Source organism: Pseudophryne corroboree, chromosome 10, assembly GCF_028390025.1.
Source record: "Pseudophryne corroboree isolate aPseCor3 chromosome 10, aPseCor3.hap2, whole genome shotgun sequence".
NCBI classification, from domain to species: Eukaryota; Metazoa; Chordata; class Amphibia; order Anura; family Myobatrachidae; genus Pseudophryne; species Pseudophryne corroboree.
In genome coordinates, this window is record NC_086453.1 from 323,895,824 (window position 1) to 323,915,844 (window position 20,021).

Genomic DNA, 20,021 nt, shown 5'->3' on the forward strand with positions numbered 1-20,021 from the left:
CAAAGCACTATTATGGAACAACAAACTTACTGACAAGTACTATTCTCTGAGGCCAAACAAGGACATAATATTACTGGTGGGACTAAGGTACCACCCCTAGAAGGCAGGGTACTCCTAAGCAGATAGACTGATGCTACTCCTTCCCATCACAAGAGACCCCGGTTTAAACAAAAAGGAAATGTAGAATAGGAAAAACAAATAAGCAATGACAAACCACAATAGCAATAACCAATGTTCACCTGGAAGATAATAAAAAGAAGCCACTAACAAACGGAGACAACAAACTTATCAAAAAACAACAAGAGGTACAAAAGTATTCTGTCTTTTACTCATCTGTGCGACACAGCCTTGCTAATGGGGATGTTAAATAGCCATACATTCCTGATGGGTAGGGAGGCCTCCAAAGAGACCACAACGTGAGGCCAAGATGTGAATTCGGGAAGGGTGCTCATAGTCAACCAGACAGAGGAATAGGCTGGAACCTATTCACAAAGCAAGCCCAGTGATAGGAGGACCGGCTGGGGCCAGTCGGTCCTTTCTTCAAGTTTTTAGAAACTTTATCAGAAGAAAAAAAAGATTGCAACAAAAAGACAAAGAGTACTCGGGACCAAATACTGGCAGAGTGAGGGCAAAATGATGTTGCAATTCACACGTGTCAGACCAGATGCTGGAAATTGTTAAGGAGTTTTGGCCACTGTGAAGATGGGTCAGAGAGACCATATAGTCCCCTAATGAAATGGCTGGGGTGAGAGTCTGCACAAATCTAATTTTGAAGAGGTTGGAATTCAAGGGTATTCAGCTACAAAATTGATCAAAATGTGTCATCTTTCTTTGGTACCAATCAGGTGAAGCAGAACAGACACAAAGAAGGGACTAGCAGGAAAATTCTTCATATAGGTTGCACAGTATATACCTGTAGCTCCCCTGGGGGTAAATCACCCAATAAAGTGCTGGTAACATCCCAGTAAATGCTGAAGTCTTCAACTTCCAGCTGCTTCTTCCTCATTAACTTTTCAACCTGCATAATGGCAACAAGAAAAAAGTTATAATACATAACTCATACAAAGGAGTTTCACACACACACACACTCACACACACACACACACACACACACACACACACAGAGATACAAAAATAGGATTTTAATACCTACCGGTAAATCCTTTTCTCGTAGTCCATAAGTGATACTGGGGTTCACTTAATACGATGGGGTCCAAAGGAGCCGGTGCACTTTAAATTTCTTCAACTGGGTGTGGTGAGATTCATACACCAGCACACCAATAACTTAAAACGACCAGCAACGGCTGGTAACCAACAGCAACAGCTGAACAGGTAAACTTTTAGAAAAGAAAAACCTGCAGACACTTCAACGCACTGAGTAGGTGCCCAGTATCCCTTACGGACTACTAGAAAAGGATTTACCGGTTGGTATTAAAATCCTATTTTCTTTAAACATCCATAAGGGATACTGGGGTTCACTTAATACGATGGGGATGTCCCAAAGCTTCCAGAACAGGCGGGAAAGTGCGGAGACATCTGCAGTACCGCCTGCCCAACCTGGGTATCCTCTTTGGCCAGGGTATCAAACCTGTAGAACTTCACAAAGGTGTTCTTCCCCGACCAGATAGCAGCTTGGCATAGTTGCAAGGCCGAGACTCCACAGGCAGCCACCCAGGAAGACCCCACTGATCTTGTAGAGTGGGCCTTCAGAGACTGAGGAACAGGCAAGGCTGCCGACACATAGGCTTGTTGTATAGTCAACCGAAGCCAACGAGCAATGGACTACTTAGAAGCAGGGCAACCCTTTTTCTGCGCATCATAGAGCACAAACAGGGAATCCGTCTTTCTTAGCCGAGCACAGCATCCAACGACTCCAGAGGAGCAGAAGTGCCAGAACTTGACGGGACAACAATTGGTTGATTCAAGTGGAATGCAGAGACAACTTTAGGCAGCAACTGCTGCTTAGTCCTGAGCTCCGCTATGTCCTCGTAAAAGACTTTTCCATGATAGGGCCCCCAATTCTGAAACACGTCTAGCAGAAGCCAGGGCCAGTAACATCACCGTCTTCCACGTGAGGTACTTGTCATCTACCATCATCAGAGGTTCAAACCAGGAGGACTGTAGAAAATCCAACACTACATTCAAATCCCAGGGTGCCGTGGGCGGCACAAAAGTGAGGTTGTATGTGAAGTACCCCTTGCAAGAAGGTCTGAACTTCTGGCAACACTGCCAATTTCTTCTGCAAGAAGAGAGAGAGCTGAAATCTGGACTTTTATAGAACCCAAACGTAAGCCCTTCTCTAGACCAGCCTGCAGGAAACGTAAGAAATGTCCCGAGTGGAACTCTGCAGGTGGATACATGTGTTCCTCGCACCAAGAGACATATTGTCTCCAGATATGAGGATAGTGTTTTGACGTCACAGGCTTCCTGGCCTGATCCATGGTAGCAATAACCTTCTTGGAAAGGCCTTTGAGAGCTAGGATATTCCACTCAACCTCCATGCAGTCAAACGAAGTCGCCGTAAGTCCAGGAAGACGAACAGTCCTTGTTGAAGATCTCTTCTCATTGGCAGAAGCCAAGGGTCTTCGGTGGATATGTCCAGAAGATCCATGTACCACACACCGAGGCAAATCCGGGGCAATCAGAATTGCTTGGACTCTGATTCCTGATTCGCATTAGCACCCTCGGGAGCAGAGGAGTCAGGGGAAACAGGTAGACCATCCGGTAAGGTCAAGACGACGTTAGTGCATCTATTGCCCTCGCCTGAGGGTCCCTGGTTCGGGAGCAATACCAGCGAAGCTTCTTGTTGAGTAGAGAAGCCATCATGTCTATTTGTGGGCAGTCCCACAGGTCGATGATCTGCTGAAACACCTGTTGGTGGAGACCCCACTCTCTCGGGTGGAGATCGTGACAACTCAGGAATTCCACTTCCCAGTTGTCTACTCCTGGAGTGAAGATTGCGGATATTGCTCTTGCATTTCTTTCTGCACAGAGGAGTATCTTTGACACTTCTCGCATGCAGGCTCTGCTTTTTGTCCCTCCTTGTCGATTTATGTAAGCCACCGCCGTGGCGTTGTCCTACTGAACCTGGATCGCATGATCCCTGAGCAGAGGAGAGGCATGAAGCAGAGCATTGTAGATCGCCAGAAGTTCCAGAATGTTGATCGGAAGCAGACTATTGTGGGCTGACCACCTGTCCTGGAACTGAGCCCCTTGGATGACAGCTCCCCATCCTCTCAGACTCGCATCTGTCGTGAGGAGGATCCAATCCTGGATTCCAAAACTTCGACTTTCAAGGAGGTTTGAGGATTGCAGCCACCACAGGAGGGAAATCCTGGCTTGAGGTGCATCTGAAGATGTGAGCCGGACCACTTGCTCAGGAGATCCAATTGAAATGTTCTGGCATGGAACCTTCCGTTCTGGATTGCCTCGTATGAGGCTACCATTTTCCCCAACAATCTTATGCAAAGATGGATGGATATCCGAGTAGGCCGTAGAACCATTCGGACCATCTCATGGAGTGTTCTTGATTTGTCCTCTGGGAGGAACACCTTCTGAGCCACCGTATCCATAAACATTTCCAAGAACAGGAGCTACTGAGTTGGCTCCAGGTGGGACGTCTATAAATTGAGGATCCACCCATGGTGTGACAGAAGCTGAATAGTGTGGTCTATATGGAGTAATTAAAGCTCTCTGGATCTTGCTTTTATCAAGAGATCATCCAGGTAAGGGACAATATTGACCCCCTGGACCCGGAGTTGGAACATCATCTCCGCCATCGCCTTCGTGAAAACCCTCGGAGCTGTGGACAGGCCGAAGGGTAGCGCCTGGAACTGGTAGTGGTCGTTCAGCAGGGCAAACCACAAGTAAGCCTAGTGAGGAAGCCAAATCGGGATATGTAGATAGGCGTCCTTTGTATCCATCAAGACCATGAACTCCCGTTCTTCCAGACCCACAATCACTGCTCGCAAGCTTTTCATCTTGAACTTGAAAACCTTTAGGTAAGGGTTCAAGGATTTTAGATTCGGAATGGGCCTTACCGAACTGTCCAGTTTCGGTTCCCACGAACAGGGTGGAGTAGTAACCCTTTCCCTGTTGTTTTAGTGGCACTGGAACAATGACTTGGGACTGGACTAACTTTAGGATGGCCTGTTGCAGCGTAACTCGTGTATCCTCCAAAACTGGTAAGCTCGATTTGAAAAATCATTGGGGAGGAGCGCTGTCGAACTCCAGCTTGTAGCCCTGAGAAATGAGGTCCTTTACCCAGGCATCCTGGCAGGAGCTTTCCCAGATGCAGCTGAAGTGAGGCAGTCGAGCTCCCACCTCAAAATCCCCTCAGGGTGGGTGGGCACCGTCATGCTGAGGCCTTAGTGGAAGCTGAACTGGTGCTCTGTTTCTGAGAAACTGCAGCTGCTGGTTTTCTTGTCTTTCCTCTGGTGCCCCTTGTTGCATTGGAGGCACCTCTGGCCCTAGATCTAAATCTGGTAGTCTGAAAGGACTGGGTAGACGGCCCCGGGTAGGAACGTCTAGCCGGTGTGGCCCCAGAGGGGAGAAATGTGGATTTCTCCACAGTAACCATAGAAATCCACGTATCCAACTCAACCCCAGTATGGGGGTTGGGCAGTACGGATGGGGTAATGGTTAGCATTACCGCCTCACAGCACTGAGGTCATGGGTTCCATTCCCACCATGACCCTAACTGTGTGGAGTTTGTAATATTCTCCCCGTACTTGGCTGGGTTTCCTCCGGGTACTCCGGTTTCCTCCCACAATCCAAAAATATACTGGTAGGTTAATTGGCGCCCAACAAAATTAACCCTAGCGTGAATGTGTCTGTGTGTACATGTGATATGGAATATAGATTGTAAGCTCCACTGGGGCAGGGACTGATGTGAATGGGCAAAAAATTCTCTGTAAAGCGCTGCAGAATATGTGTGCACTATATAATTAAATTGTAATAATAATAACTTTGAATAGCCACTCCCCTGAGAAGGGAAGAGACTCCACACTGCGCTTGGAATCTGCATCCACTATCCACAGGACGCAGCCACATGGCTCTGTGCGCCGACACTGCCATGGCAGTAGTCCTAGCATTAAGAGCTCCTATTTCTTTGAGAGAATCACACAGGATGCGTGAGGGTCACCGCAGTAACCAGGGGCATAACCACCCCAAGACCCTCTTGAATTTGAGTCGCCCATGTATGAATAGCATGTGTCATCCAGCAACCCGCAAGCACAGGTCTTTGTGATATGCCAGCCGTTGGATAAATAGACTTTAGTGTAGTCTCTATTTTTCTATCCCCAGGGTCCTTTAATGTAAAGGAGCCCGGAGCTGGCAGTATCACCTTTTTTGATAGGTGGGAGACTGATACGTCTACGACTGGGGGTTCTTCACAATTTTTCCTACCTTCTGGGGCAAATGGGAACGTGTGCAAAAACCTTTTTGTCACCTGATATTTTTTATCAGGATTTTTTCAGGCTTGCTTAAACATGTCAACTAGTACCGGAGAATCAGGGAAAGTGACACTGATTTTTTTTTCTGTGCTAAGAAAAATGACTGCGGTGCTGCAGCATCTTATAAAGGGATTTTTAACACATCTCTGATAGCCAGTATGAGGGGCTCAATACCCCGTGCAAAAGCTGAATCCTCCGTAGTAGGATCTCATTCCTCCCCCTCCTCCTGTACCTCTTCCTTAGAATCTGAGAGTAAATCAGGCAGCCCACGTTTATGTGGCCCTGAACTAGGGGGATGTTGTTTATCATCTGCCTTTGCAGCTAGGTCTGCGACAGCCTGCTACAGCTGTTGTCTTCTGAGTATTAGCAGTGAGCTGGGATGACATATCTGCCAACATAGTTTTTGTGGCACCGAGCTAGGATGGCTCCTGACCCTCCCCCCCAGCCTCCTCACTAACTTGGGAGGACTGACTGCATTGTTCACATGAGAGGGAACCAGCTTCAGAGGGAGAGAATCTGGTGTGACATATACTGCATAATTGGTGTTTGACCGTGTTTACAGTAGACAACACACACACAGACAAGTATTTCAATAGCAAGCCTGCCTTACTGTATGTGAAGAGGAGACATAGAATGAGAGAGGAACAGCACACCCAAGCTTGTCAGGCTCAGTGAGACTGCAAGCTGTATATATATATATCACGGTGAAACACAGGAGTTCTTGTCCTTTTCAGGACACTAATCGTGTACAATAGCGGCTCTCCCCCTCATTTACACCCCTATACCAGTTTCCTGAGTATCCTTGAGTGTCTGGAGGAGCGGTGTGTCCTTGCTGTTGCAGCTGTAAGCAGAGGAAGGCAGCAAAACACCGCTGGTCCCGCTATGAGGAAGCTCCGCCCCCTGTAATGACGCCGGAGCTATGTAGTTATTTATACTGGCAAAGGGGGTAATTCTGAGTTGATCGCATTAGGAACTTTGTTAGCAGTTGGGCAAAACCATGTGCACTGCAGGTGTGGCAGAAATAACATGTGCAGAGAGAGTTAGATTTGGGTGGGGTATATTGTTTCTGTGCAGGGTAAATACTGGCTGCTTTATTTTTACACTGCAATTTAGATTGCAGATTGAATACACCCCACCCAAATCTAACTCTCTCTGCACATGTTATATCTGCCTCCCCTGCAGTGCACATGATTTTGCCCAACTACTAACAAAGTTCCTGCTATGATCAACTCAGAATTACCCCCAAAGTCTCCTATTTAGTGTAAAACATCACATAAATGCTCGTTTTCACTACGGCTGCCAGTGTACACAGGGGGGCTATAGCGGCTCCCCCCAGGGAGGGTTCCGTATGCCACCCCTGCAACTGCGCAGCACCAAGTACTGGGGGACCCCCTTAGCGGGGTCCCCGGTTTGTACTCACCCCTCTTCTCACCTTCAGGCTATGTTAGGGGTGTGCGGCGTGCTGCGATTGAGTTCGCCAAGACACAATGCCCTGCGGTACCAACAACCTCTCAGGACGGCGGGCAAGCAGCTCTGACGCTTTAAGAGACCGGTAACTGTCCCCCCCTAACTCCCACGGTGCAGGTATACTGTTGCCAAAACAGTATACCGAAAATAACAAAGTTTAAAAGAAACTGAAAAAGAATCCTCTGGAGCTGCAGAGTGTGTATCCTCTCCTGAGGGCACATTTTTCTAAACTGGCTGTAGGAGGGGGCATAGAGGGGTGGAGCCAGCACACCTAGTTGAAGAAATTTAAAGTGCACCGGCTCCTTTGGACCCCATCTATACCCCATCGTATTAAGTAAACCCCAGTATCTCTTATGGATGTTAGAGAAATAATTCTACTCTGTATTGCTGAAATCAAAGTGTAGAGGTTTCAGAGGAGTTAATTATAACAGGCAAAATGTATCACACATCCAAGAGGTGCAAGAAGGGTACAGGTAAGCCTTCCCTTATAGAAACAGACTGTACCGCTGTCAAAATATAGACTAAACTTGCCATTTTGCACAAAGGACCCCTCTCCCCTCACCACATTGGGAAGACAATCCTATAGGTATTGTACCTGTTACCAACTTGTGACTCCCTCAGCAGCTGTTCCCCTAATACACCACCCTATACTGCTCAAGCATGAAGGGGTTTATACGGAGTAAGCATTGACAGCAGAAACGACACTTGTCTTTTTCACTGTGCTCCTGTCTGCTCTCATCTCCCGTTCACTGCATTAGCAAACGGGAGAAAGCAGGCTCTGTATTACCCATCTATTATTGCTGAAATTTGTATGGTTTATGAGCGTCAGATCAATTTACAGCTCTTCCCTTCCCTGTACTAAAACTGAGCAATACCTCAGTAAGTCCGTTCGTTATTATTGTGGCTATTTTTGGTTACACAAGTATATCACAATATTTTACTTATATTTTCTGCTAACACTATATATATCATACAGGCGGGAATCTCTGTGTCCCTTTTCTGACATCTCTTAAACCCTTATCATATACAGTACTATACTGTATGTATATCTGTTTAGATAGTGCTAGTTTACTACAGAATGTTAAGCATTGTCAATAAAAGTTACATTTAAGAGAATCTTCAAGTAGAGTGTGACCTAAATAGAGTACGGTTCTGTCTCTAACCCTTTTGTCTGCTCAACAGCTGAACAGAAGAGTATACTCAGATTGTTGCTCCAGACCAGAGGGTAAAGCAATGGTTGTTTATGCATGGTCTACAGACTGACTAGCTATTACAGAAATGAAGCAAACAGGTGGGAGAAAAAGATAGAGGAAAAGATAAAATGCATATATTACTCCCAGTATTAAACACAGTCACTTACCGGCTCGCGGCTGGCATTTTGCACTGAGACGTTTTTGATGCACACTCCAAATGCAAAGGGCTGTAAGGGATTTGTAATTCCATCTTCAAACCTCAAATGGACATCCTGAATTTTCAGCTGCCCGTAAACAGACAAACAAATAAATTCTAAAGTGATTCCCTGCACGAATAGTATTACGTTTTATTGAAAAGTGAAGACCGGGGGATGAAAAGTAGTATAACCGCATGACGTAAGCAGTTTCTCTGTGACAGCAAATCATTATTTCCCTTATTTTATTTTATTCCCCTTAGTGAGATGGAAACAAACCTTAAAGTGGCTTTAGCACATGCCGGGCAATAGATTCAATATAGCGCACACACACACACACACAAGTGGACATAAACCTGATTTATATACTCTAGGAGGTGGGTCATTTGTGCCACTGCATCACTCATCAACTACCAGACCAGCTCTGGCTGTCCACCGATAATTTAGAAGTTGCTCACTGGACACTGCCACTTTACACCTCAAGTCATTCCTTTGAAGCAATAAACAATACAGCAATGAGTGTTGCTGTAAACTAGAGAAAATCATCGGGAGATCCAATCTCTTTCTGTAGAACAGGTTGTTCCCATCTGATGATCACCAAATAATAACTAACAGAGCACACATTGATTGAAACATGGGACTTTCATCTTTCAAATCAGAGCGCCCCCAAGTGTGTAGGTGCCAGAATGGGTGAGATCATGAACGTTAAGTGCATTCCCCCGTACATCGGCTCTAACAGTACAGTATGCCTGCAGTGCCAGCTGATCGCAGGGACTTATTCAGACAAATCTGGGCAGGCAGGGGTCTACCTCTATTCGATCGCAATTGGTTTGCGATCGAATTGCGGGGCGGCCCCCGGCATATGAGTATATGGTTGCAGATCTTGCTGCAAGAGCAAAATCTGCGACCAACTCTGAATAGCCTCCTAAAGCCACTAAGAGACCACATCAACTGAAAGAGGAGACTTCCTGCTTTCAAATAAGTGTACCTCCAAGATCACTGAAGTCACTGGACATCAGTGCCGTTTCTAGCGGCGGGCGAGCCGTGCAACCGCACGGGGCGCCCGCCGCAGCACTTTGTGTCCCCTTAGCTCCTCTCCTCCCTCTTCCCGAGCGCTCCTGCTCGGGGGCGGAGTTTCGCAAAATGACGCCTTTGCGTCGTGACGTCACGACGCAAACGCGTCATTCCGCAAATCCCCGCCCCCCGAGCAGGAGCGCTCGGGATGAGGGAGGAGAGGAGATAAGCCTGGAAGGAGGCGGCGGCCGGCGCGAGGGACGTGAGGCAGCCAGACCCGAAGAGTGGGAAGATGTAAGTAGTATCTCTATCTTTCTCTCTCTCCCCTTCCCTCCCTTCCTTCCCCCCCCCCACTTGACACCTGCCTGCCGCGCTGTGTAAAATGGGGACACCTGCCTGCCGTGCTGTGTAAAATGGGGACACCTGCCTGCCGCGCTGTGTAAAATGGGGACACCTGCCTGCCGCGCTGTGTAATATGGGGACACCTGCCTGCCGCGCTGTGTAAAATGGGGACACCTGCCTGCCGCGCTGTGTAAAATGGGGACACCTGCCTGCCGCGCTGTGTAAAATGGGGACACCTGCCTGCCATGCTGTGTAAAATGGGGACACCTGCCTGCCATGCTGTGTAAAATGGGGACACCTGCCTGCCATACTGTGTAAAATGGGGACACCTGCCTGCCGCGCTGTGTAAAATGGGGACACCTGCCTGCCATACTGTGTAAAATGGGGACACCTGCCTGCCATGCTGTGTAAAATGGGGACACCTGCCTGCCACACTGTGTAAAATGGGGACACCTGCCTGCCGCGCTGTGTAAAATGGGGACACCTGCCTGCCGCGCTGTGTAAAATGGGGACACCTGCCTGCCGCGCTGTGTAAAATGGGGACACCTGCCTGCCGTGCTGTGTAAAATGGGGACACCTGCCTGCCGTGCAAAATGGGGACTTTTTTATTTTTATTTCCCCCCCCCCCTGTGGTGGGCGTGATATCAGACGAGGCCACGCCCACTTTAATGAGACCATGCCCATTTTATTCAGGCCACACCCCCATGTCGGCGCGCGCATGCTTTTTCTTTTTATAGGTATGTGGGGGGGCACGCAATTTTTATAGCAATGGGGGGGGGGGGGGGGGGGGCGGGGGCGCATTTTGAAATCTCGCACTAGGAGCCAAATTGGCTAGAAACGGCCCTGCTGGACATCATGACGATTTCTGCAGTGTAACCCAAAGTCTGTGCAGGTTCTGTAGAAATGTGAGCTGTACTTTATCTAGGGGGGAGGTAGGGCATAATGACGTCACATCCTTTTAATGATGGCATCAAAAACACTCTCCCCCTCCCCCCAGGTCTGAGCCAATAAAAAGGGGGGCTTTATGATCGTTCCACCTCCACTTGAACTACTGCAGAGCTTACAACAAGTCTCATAGGGGCAGATGTATTAACCTGGAGAAGGCATAAGAAAGTGATAAACCAGTGATAAACCAGTGATAAGTGCAAGGAGATAATGCACCAGCCAATCAGCTCCTAACTGTTAATTTGCATATGGGAGCTGATTGGCTGGTGTGTTTATCACCTTGCACATATCACTGGTTTATCACTTCCTTATGCCTTCTCCAGGTTAATACATCTGTCCCCCTCTTCGTTAGCAGCGAAGTGGTTAAATTACACAGGAAATTAAACGACAGAAGAAATGATAAGTCATCCGATTCAACAGATGTGTGCAAAGAAGATAAACACTGAAACCATATAACTAGGGTGGGATCAAATGGTGCCGCTCTCACAGGGAAAGCAGAAAGCGTTACACAACTGTATATTGTCCCTGTAATGCGCATCCGTCACCCACACTCACAGGAGGTAGCCATTTTGGGGTGGATGAATGAATATTCGTGAGAACACAGACCAGCAATTCACTAGGAGCTAGTACTTCTAAAAGTCGCACATGTATTAGGAATATTCAGCAACGTCTCCCATTCCTAATGAACCAATATTTAAATTGTATGAATTGTTTGCATTCTCAAAACAGGGCTGCCTCCACAGCATTTACAGTATTCACGCACCTCAAAGGTCTTGCAATTTCTAAATGTTTTAAAGTAAGTCAGTGGTTTCCAAACTTTTTTGAATCATGGCGCCCTAGAATATCAGAATTTTTTTTCACGGCACCCCTAGGCCAAAAATTTCTTATTGAGAAATTTAGAAAGAAATATTACATTAAGTAGATTGCGTTTATAGGTCATCCTTAGGGTCAGTTGTGTGGTGAGGGACAAGATTTGCTTCTGTTTGGCCACATATTTTATCACTGGTTTTTCCTATTATATTGACCATGAATAATTTGAATTGGTCCTGGACCACCAACCCAGGGCACCCCTGCAAGTGTCCCGAGGCACCCCAGGGAGCCACGGCACACAGTTTGGGAACCTCTGAAGTAAGTACAATAGAATAATCTCCTTAATGGATTTGACTGTAATTTAAGTAAGTAATGTTTACGAAGATGGAGAACAATCATGCAGAGCATTGTCTCTCTTACTTCAATGTTGTCCACAATTCTGGTTAGAATAGACGCACTCACAGAATACCAGTATGATTCCCCCTTTTGTTGCTGTTCACTCTGCAACAAAATACAAGAAAAAAATCAAAACAAAATAAATATATCATACATGGGATGCAATCAATTACCGACGCCGGAATGCCGACAGCAAGAATCCCGATGCACAGCGGCTATTTTCACACGTGGGTGTCCACGACACCCATAGGGGGAGATTCAATTGTTTGAAAAGTCAGTTGGGTGTCTGTTTTTTCATAAACAGGAAAAAACAGACACCCAACCGACTTTTCAAACATTTGAATTCCCCCCATAGAGTGAGAATACAAACTGTGGCGAGCATAGCGAGCCCGCAAGGGGATTCTTAGTGCTCGCCCCACTGCCGGCATTCTGGCGGTGGGATGCCGCTGTCGGGATCTTAACAGTTAGAATTCCGCCCGCCGGTAAATAGTATGTAACCCTCATACATATAACCAGGGTCGGATTAAGGGAGGGGCGACAAGGGCAGTCGTCCCGGGGTTCCCCCCCACAGCTGTGTTTAAATGGAGCAGTACTCCTCCAGCGGCCGAGTTGTGTGGACGTTGAGGAGGTTGCCCGTATCCATGGACGGTGAGGTATAATCTCGCGAGATGGTTTGACGGGAGCCAGCAGCGTGTGTTGCTCCGGCGCACTGGTCCTACCGCGGCTGCTGCTCTGTGAAGGACGGTCCAGGTGTGTGCGGGTGTGGACACACTAAGGTAAGGTGTTTGTGTGTGAGCAATTTTACTACTGGGGGGTCCCCACAACTTCAGTGCCCCTAGGCCCCCACCAGTTTTAATCCGGCCCTGCATACAACAGAGTAGTACAGACATCAGATGTGGCTGGGGAGAGCCAAACCATAACCTTATACAGCTCTGGGCAAGGTCAAACGTTCAGTTATAGGCTCCATACTTCTGCACTGAATTGAGGCAACTCCCTAATCCCGACATCAGGGGATTCTAACCATTCCCAACTAAAAACATTTGCTGGGATCGGCAAAGGAGGGATTTTTAACATGCCGAATTTCCCCAACTAAATAAAAGATTGGCGCTAACCCACGGCCGCCGATCTGCATTTTCGATTGGCGGATCTGGGAATTGCGGCGCAGATGTATGACCCGCATTACTTAGACGTACTGTAGTTAGATGATTTGGGAACTTGCCTTCCATTTTTCTTCTAGTGCCTTCAGCAGAGCTTTTTTGTGAGCTTTCTCCAACAACTTTTCCCTCAATACATCAAAGTCTTCTTGCTTATCAGGAGATCCAACTAAGTGCAGTTTGGAAACTGAGATTACCCAAGGATCCAAATGTGGCCGGTAAAAGGGGATTTGGATCCTTATTTTTCCTATGAAGCCTAGAGGGGAAAACAGGAGAACAAACACAGTCACTGCATTTCAGCAACTAGGGACCTTAGTCAGAGATTTACATAAATACTAAATATATGTAAATCTCCAATGATATCAGATCTGCGCATGCACCCTCCTCTTTATCTCTCTTCAGGTCTGATAAATCCCCCCCCCCCACACAATGGCTTGAACTCTTTCCCACTGAGCAATACCTGCTTTCACTTCAAACGGTAACTCCAACTCTTTCAGAGCATCTTTCTTTAATGGTAGGTTCTCCAATTCCACCGCACCTATAGACATTAATAGCAAAATGATATAACAAATCTAAAAAAACATCTCTGCATTACTTTACTCGCCTTCTTACATAACTACATTGCCATGCGTCGCCATTTCGCAGGGTTAAACCAATGCATAAACAGTTATTACAATAGAGTTGAATGTTCTGAATAGCATAACAGAAGATATCACTTAATCACATGACCATATGATCAGTTTGTCATAAATTATACAATGTAAACTTAACACTATAAAATGGGTTTTACCACAATCTAATAACATAGTATTTGATGTTAAGAAATATCAGCACTAACGATCGTTATTTTCTCTATTTTCAGCACTAACGATCGGCTATTTTTGCTCACCCGGTGCCCAACTGAGCTATTCAAATGTTGTGCCGATTGTTTCAAGTATGAAAAAGGTGTAAAAAAAATGCAAACAACAAAAAAAAACCTTTAAAGAGCTGTGTTGATCATATGTGTGTCAACAATTACCATGCCAACTATGTGAACCTGTCGACCCTTTGTCAGTGTTGACCTTTTGTCAGTATCGACCATATGGGGTCAACCTAGACATTGTCTAAGCATTGGAACCCACTGTGATGGATTAGTGTGATCTAATACATTCTATATCACGACAATCTTAATATGAGCCTCACAGACACGATGGGCAATGTTCTGGGTTACCTTTCAGCAGCGCTACAGAGAGCTGGTCTGTGTTGAGGTTATTGACATACTTTCCCAAGTACGTGTTGAGAACCCATGCAACCAAGCCCTCCAACATGACTGCTGCCCGTCAGGTGAGCGCAATTCAGGGCTTGCCGTCACTCATGCACTCGCCTAAAGGAGAAGGAACAGCATGAGGCAAACACATATATATGGCTGTATCTACACCATATCAGATTCCTCCGCTAGTCAGATGGAGCATTCTTTCACACTGCACATTAGCTTATATTAAAGCAGAGATTTTGTTACATACGGTATCTACTGAGTAAAACAGAAGAAATAGTGTTCCAGTTCTAGATCACTAATAACTAATCATGTTCTCACTTATACCCCTTTCTCACCTAAATCCCAGGTCTGATCTAGATAAAGGGAACACGGTTTCTAGCAGACCCTTTTCTCACTACACGGTGCCAGTGGTGGGTTTCCCAGTGGCATGTGAATCACATGCCTATGAGCGCCACCTGCTGGTGGGGCGGTACAGCAGGTTCCATTGCATGAGACTCCTGCTAGGCCAGGTTATTCTGATTTTTATTTTGTTTAATCATTACGACTTATTTTATCACTTTGCAACTGGAGGGGGGGAGCAAAGGGCAGCAAACCATGGTGCAGGAGGTGGTGTTGGGGTGACTTTGGGACTGCTTTGGTGGTCTGGAGGCTTCAGGGTGTGACATGATATGAAGGGGGCAGTGGAGTAATGTTGTGCCTAGGGGCTGCCTGCCCTATAATACGCCCCTGCACGTTGGACCTAGGTTATTCCCGGGTTGTCGCCCTCAAACTGCACACGTGTCTTCCCTGCATGCCACTCCTTTGTTTGGCCCGCTGCATATACAGTCAATCAGCAGCTTTTAAACGTAACCCAAGTCAAATAACCCGGGTCACGCCCTTCACACTGCAGTTTATCTGGGTCAGTCTCGGGAATAATCCTGTTCTTGACCATGGTTGAATTCCTAGGGAACCAAACCCGGGTTCATCCTTTCACACAAAGCCAGGACCCAGGTTGCCCCAGCAATATCCCAGTCAGTGGCTCAGTGTGAAAGGGGTATTATGCGGAGGTCCTGTAACCGCGAGGAGCTCCTGTGATTTGGTGGCCAGGCACTATACAATTTATATTAACTACAGACTGTGTGGGTTACCAATAAGAAGATGCAAGCTCCAGGACGGCGGCTTCTTACTGGGCCAAGCAGTCACACCAAGCCCACAGCTTTCTGCAGCTTTGTACATCTCCTGGATTCCAGCCAGGGCAGAGGCACAAGCTACAGAGCCCAGATAAAGGATAATAGCTGTATTGGTGTTCATTCTAGCACGCTGCACCTGTCACAACCAATGCAGCTCCTCTTTCCTGCCTGGGGTGTCCCGCTGAGATACAGACCAGCATGTGCTAGAAGCACCAGAGCAGAGTGTGACACCACAGACAGGAAAGAGGAACTGCATGGGTTGTAACAGATGCAGTGTGCTAGAATGAACACTATTGTATGGAGCAGTCTCCATGTGAAGGACGCCTAATGTTTTTTATATTTTCACTCTGCCTGGATGTGGAGCTTTGAGAAACATGCGATAAACCTGGGATAAAGAGAGAAAGGATACCGCGCTAAATGATACTATATAGTTACAATGAGAAATTATTTTTCTCTAACGTCCTAGTGGATGCTGGGGACTCCGTAAGGAACATGGGGAATAGACGGGCTCCGCAGGAAACATGGGCACTGTAAGAAAGAATTTAGGTTATGGTGTGCTCTGGCTCCTCCCTCTATGTCCCTCCTCCAGACCTCAGTTTGAATCTGTGCCCGGACGAGCTGGGTGCTACTTAGTGAGCTCTCCTGAGCTTGCTATAAGAAAGTATTTTGTTAGGTTTTTTATTTTCAGGGAGCTCTGCTGGCAACAGACTCTCTGCTACGTGGGACTGAGGGGAGAGAAGCAGTCCTACTCACTAGAAGATAGGTCCTGCTTCTTAGGCTACTGGACACCATTAGCTCCAGAGGGATCGTACACAGGATCTCCTCCTTTGTCGTCCGATCCCGGAGCCGAGCCGCCGTCCCCCTCGCAGAGCCGGAAGACAGAAGCCGGGTGAAAGAAGCAAGAAAACTTTGAAATCGGCGGCAGAAGACTCCAGTCTTCACTGAGGTAGCGCACAGCACTGCAGCTGTGCGCCATTGCTCCCACACTACACCCACATACTCCGGTCACTGTAAGGGTGCAGGGAGCAGGGGGCGCCCTGGGCAGCAATTAGGACCTCTTGGCAAAAGTTGGACATATATACAGTTGGGCACTGTATATATGTATGAGCCCCCGCCATAATATTGTACATAAACGCGGGACAGAAGCCCGCCGCTGAGGGGGCGGGGCTTCTTCCTTAGGACTCACCAGCGCCATTTTTTCTCCACAGCTCCGCTGAGAGGAAGCTCCCCAGGCTCTCCCCTGCAGATACACGGTAGAAGAGGGTAAAAAAGAGAGGGGGCACATAATTAGGCGCAAAAATCATTATTACAGCGACTACTGGGTTAACACTAAGTTACTGTGTGATTCCTGGGTTATATAGCGCTGGGGTGTGTGCTGGCATACTCTCTCTCTGTCTCTCCAAAGGGCCTTGTGGAGGAACGGTCTTCAAAAAGAGCATTCCCTGTGTGTGTGGTGTGTCGGTACGCTTGTGTCGACATGTTTGACGAGGAAGGCTATGTGGAAACAGAGCGGGAGCAAATGAATGTGGTGTCTCCGCCGACGGCGCCGACACCTGATTGGATGGATATGTGGAAGGTTTTAAATGATAATGTTAATTCCTTGCATAAAAGGTTGGATAAAGCTGAAACCTTAGGACAGTCAGGGTCTCCGCCCGTGCCTGATCCTATGTCGCAGAGGCCGTCAGGGTCTCAGAAGCGCCCACTATCCCAAATTGTTGACACAGATACCGACATGGATTCTGACTCCAGTGTCGATTACGATGATGCAAAGTTACAGCCTAAATTGGCTAAATCCATCCGTTATATGATTATAGCAATTAAGGATGTGTTGCACATCACAGAGGAAACCCCAGTCCCTGACAGGAGGGTTCATATGTATGGGGAAAAGAAGCCACAGGTAACCTTTCCCCCCTCACATGAGCTAAATGAGTTATGTGAAAAGGCTTGGGAATCTCCAGATAAAAAACTGCAGATTTCCAAACGGATGCTTATGGCGTATCCTTTCCCACCAACGGACAGGTTACGCTGGTAATCCTCCCCTAGGGTGGACAAAGCTTTAACACGCTTATCCAAGAGGGTAGCCCTGCCGTCACAGGATACGGCCACCCTAAAAGATGCTGCGGATAGAAAGCAAGAGGGTACCCTGAAGTCCATTTATACACATTCAGGTACCTTACTAAGGCCGGCAATTGCATCGGCCTGGGTGTGTAGTGCTGTAGCAGCATGGACGGATACCTTATCTGAGGAACTTGATACCTTAGACAAGGATACTATATTGATGACCCTGGGGCATATAAAAGACGCTGTCCTATATATGAGAGATGCTCAAAGAGACATTAGCCTACTGGGCTCTAGAATAAATGCTATGTCGATTTCTGCCAGAAGGGTCCTGTGGACTCGGCAATGGACAGGTGATGCCGACTCAAAAAGGCACATGGAGGTTTTACCTTACAAGGGTGAGGAATTGTTTGGGGAGGGTCTTTCGGACCTGGTCTCCACAGCTACTGCTGGAAAGTCAAATTTTTTGCCATATGTTTCCTCACAACCTAAGAAAGCACTGTATTACCAAATGCAATCCTTTCGATCACAAAAAGGCAAGAAAGTCCGAGGTGCGTCCTTTCTTGCCAGAGGCAGGGGCAGAGGAAGGAAGCTGCACAACGGAGCTAGTTCCCAGGAACAGAAGTCCTCCCCGGCTTCCACTAAATCCACCGCATGACGCTGGGGCTCCACAGGCGGAGCCAGGCCCGGTGGGCGCGCGTCTCCGAAACTTCAGCCACAAGTGGGTTCACTCCCAGTTGGATCCCTGGGCAATAGAGATTGTTTCTCAGGGATACAAGCTGGAATTCGAAGAGATGCCCCCTCACCGATACCTCAAATCGGCCCTGCCAGCTTCCCCCTTAGAGAGGGAAATAGTGTTAACTGCAATTCACAAATTGTATCTTCAACAGGTGGTGATCAAGGTTCCCCTCCTTCAACAAGGAAAGGGTTATTATTCGACCATGTTTGTGGTACCGAAACCGGACGGTTCGGTCAGACCCATATTGAATTTAAAATCCCTGAACATATACCTGAAAAGGTTCAAGTTCAAGATGGAATCGCTCAGAGCGGTCATCGCAAGCCTGGAAGGGGGAGATTTTATGGTGTCTCTGGACATAAAGGATGCTTACCTTCATGTCCCCATTTATCCACCTCAACAGGCGTACCTCAGATTTGTGGTACAGGATTGTCATTACCAATTTCAGACGTTGCCGTTTGGTCTCTCCACGGCACCGAGAATATTTACCAAGGTAATGGCGGAAATGATGGTACTCCTGCGGAAGCAAGGGGTCACAATTATCCCATACTTGGACGATCTCCTCATAAAAGCGAGGTCAAGGGAGCAGTTGCTGATCAGCGTAGCACGCTCTCTGGAAGTGTTACGACAACACGGCTGGATTCTAAATATTCCAAAGTTGCAGTTGATTCCTACGACTCATCTGCCTTTCCTGGGCATGATTCTGGACACAGACCAGAAGAGGGTTTATCTCCCGATGGAGAAGGATCAGGAACTCATGACACTGGTCAGAAACCTATTGAAACCAAAACAGGTGTCGGTGCATCACTGCACGCGAGTCCTGGGAAAGATGGTGGCATCATATGAGGCCATTCCCTTCGGCAGGTTCCATGCGAGGACCTTTCAATGGGATCTACTGGACAAATGGTCCGGATCACATCTTCAGATGCATCGGTTAATCACCCTATCCCCCAGGGCCAGGGTGTCTCTCCTGTGGTGGCTGCAGAGTGCTCACCTCCTCGAGGGCCGCAGATTCGGCATTCAGGACTGGGTCCTGGTGACCACGGATGCAAGCCTCCGAGGGTGGGGGGCAGTCACACAGGGAAGAAATTTCCAAGGTCTGTGGTCAAGTCAGGAGACTTGCCTCCACATCAACATCCTGGAACTAAGGGCCATATACAACGCCCTACGCCAAGCGGAGTCCCTACTTCGCGACCAACCGGTTCTGATTCAGTCAGACAACATCACCGCAGTGGCTCATGTAAACCGCCAAGGCGGCACAAGGAGCAGGGTGGCGATGGTGGAAGCCACCAGAATTCTTTGCTGGGCAGAGAATCACGTAAGCGCATTGTCAGCAGTGTTCATTCCGGGAGTGGACAACTGGGAAGCAGACTTCCTCAGCAGGCACGACCTCCACCCGGGAGAATGGGGACTTCATCAAGAAGTCTTCACGCAGGTTGCAAGTCGGTGGGAACTGCCACAGTTCCCACCGACATGATGGCATCCCGCCTCAACAAAAAGCTACAGAAGTATTGCGCCAGGTCAAGAGACCCTCAGGCGATAGCTGTGGACGCACTGGTGACGCCGTGGGTGTTCCAGTCGGTCTATGTATTTCCTCCTCTTCCTCTCATACCCAAGGTGCTGAAAATCATAAGAAAAAGAGGAGTGAGAACAATACTCATTGTTCCGGATTGGCCAAGAAGGACTTAGTATCCAGATCTGCAAGAAATGCTCACAGAGGACCCGTGGCCTCTGCCTCTAAGACAGGACTTGTTGCAACAGGGGCCCTGTCTGTTCCAAGACTTACCACGGCTGCGTTTGACGGCATGGCGGTTGAACGCCGGATCCTAGCAGAA

General features: G+C 47.7%; 1 protein-coding gene across 4 annotated transcripts in view; it reads right to left on the reverse strand.

Annotated features, from left to right (window-relative positions):
• VPS13D (vacuolar protein sorting 13 homolog D) overlaps positions 1-20,021 on the reverse strand; it is a 504,218-nt gene that overhangs the window by 471,531 nt on the left and 12,666 nt on the right. For all 4 annotated transcript variants that reach the window (XM_063943541.1, XM_063943538.1, XM_063943540.1 and 1 more), the window contains exons 2-7: positions 14,179-14,331; positions 13,429-13,506; positions 13,034-13,224; positions 11,839-11,919; positions 8,281-8,397; positions 914-1,018 (exon numbers count right to left, since the gene is read on the reverse strand). In XM_063943541.1, the coding sequence (XP_063799611.1) occupies positions 914-1,018; positions 8,281-8,397; positions 11,839-11,919; positions 13,034-13,224; positions 13,429-13,506; positions 14,179-14,275 (669 nt within the window). In that variant the 5' untranslated portion in view covers positions 14,276-14,331. The remainder of the gene's footprint in view (positions 1-913; positions 1,019-8,280; positions 8,398-11,838; positions 11,920-13,033; positions 13,225-13,428; positions 13,507-14,178; positions 14,332-20,021) is intronic.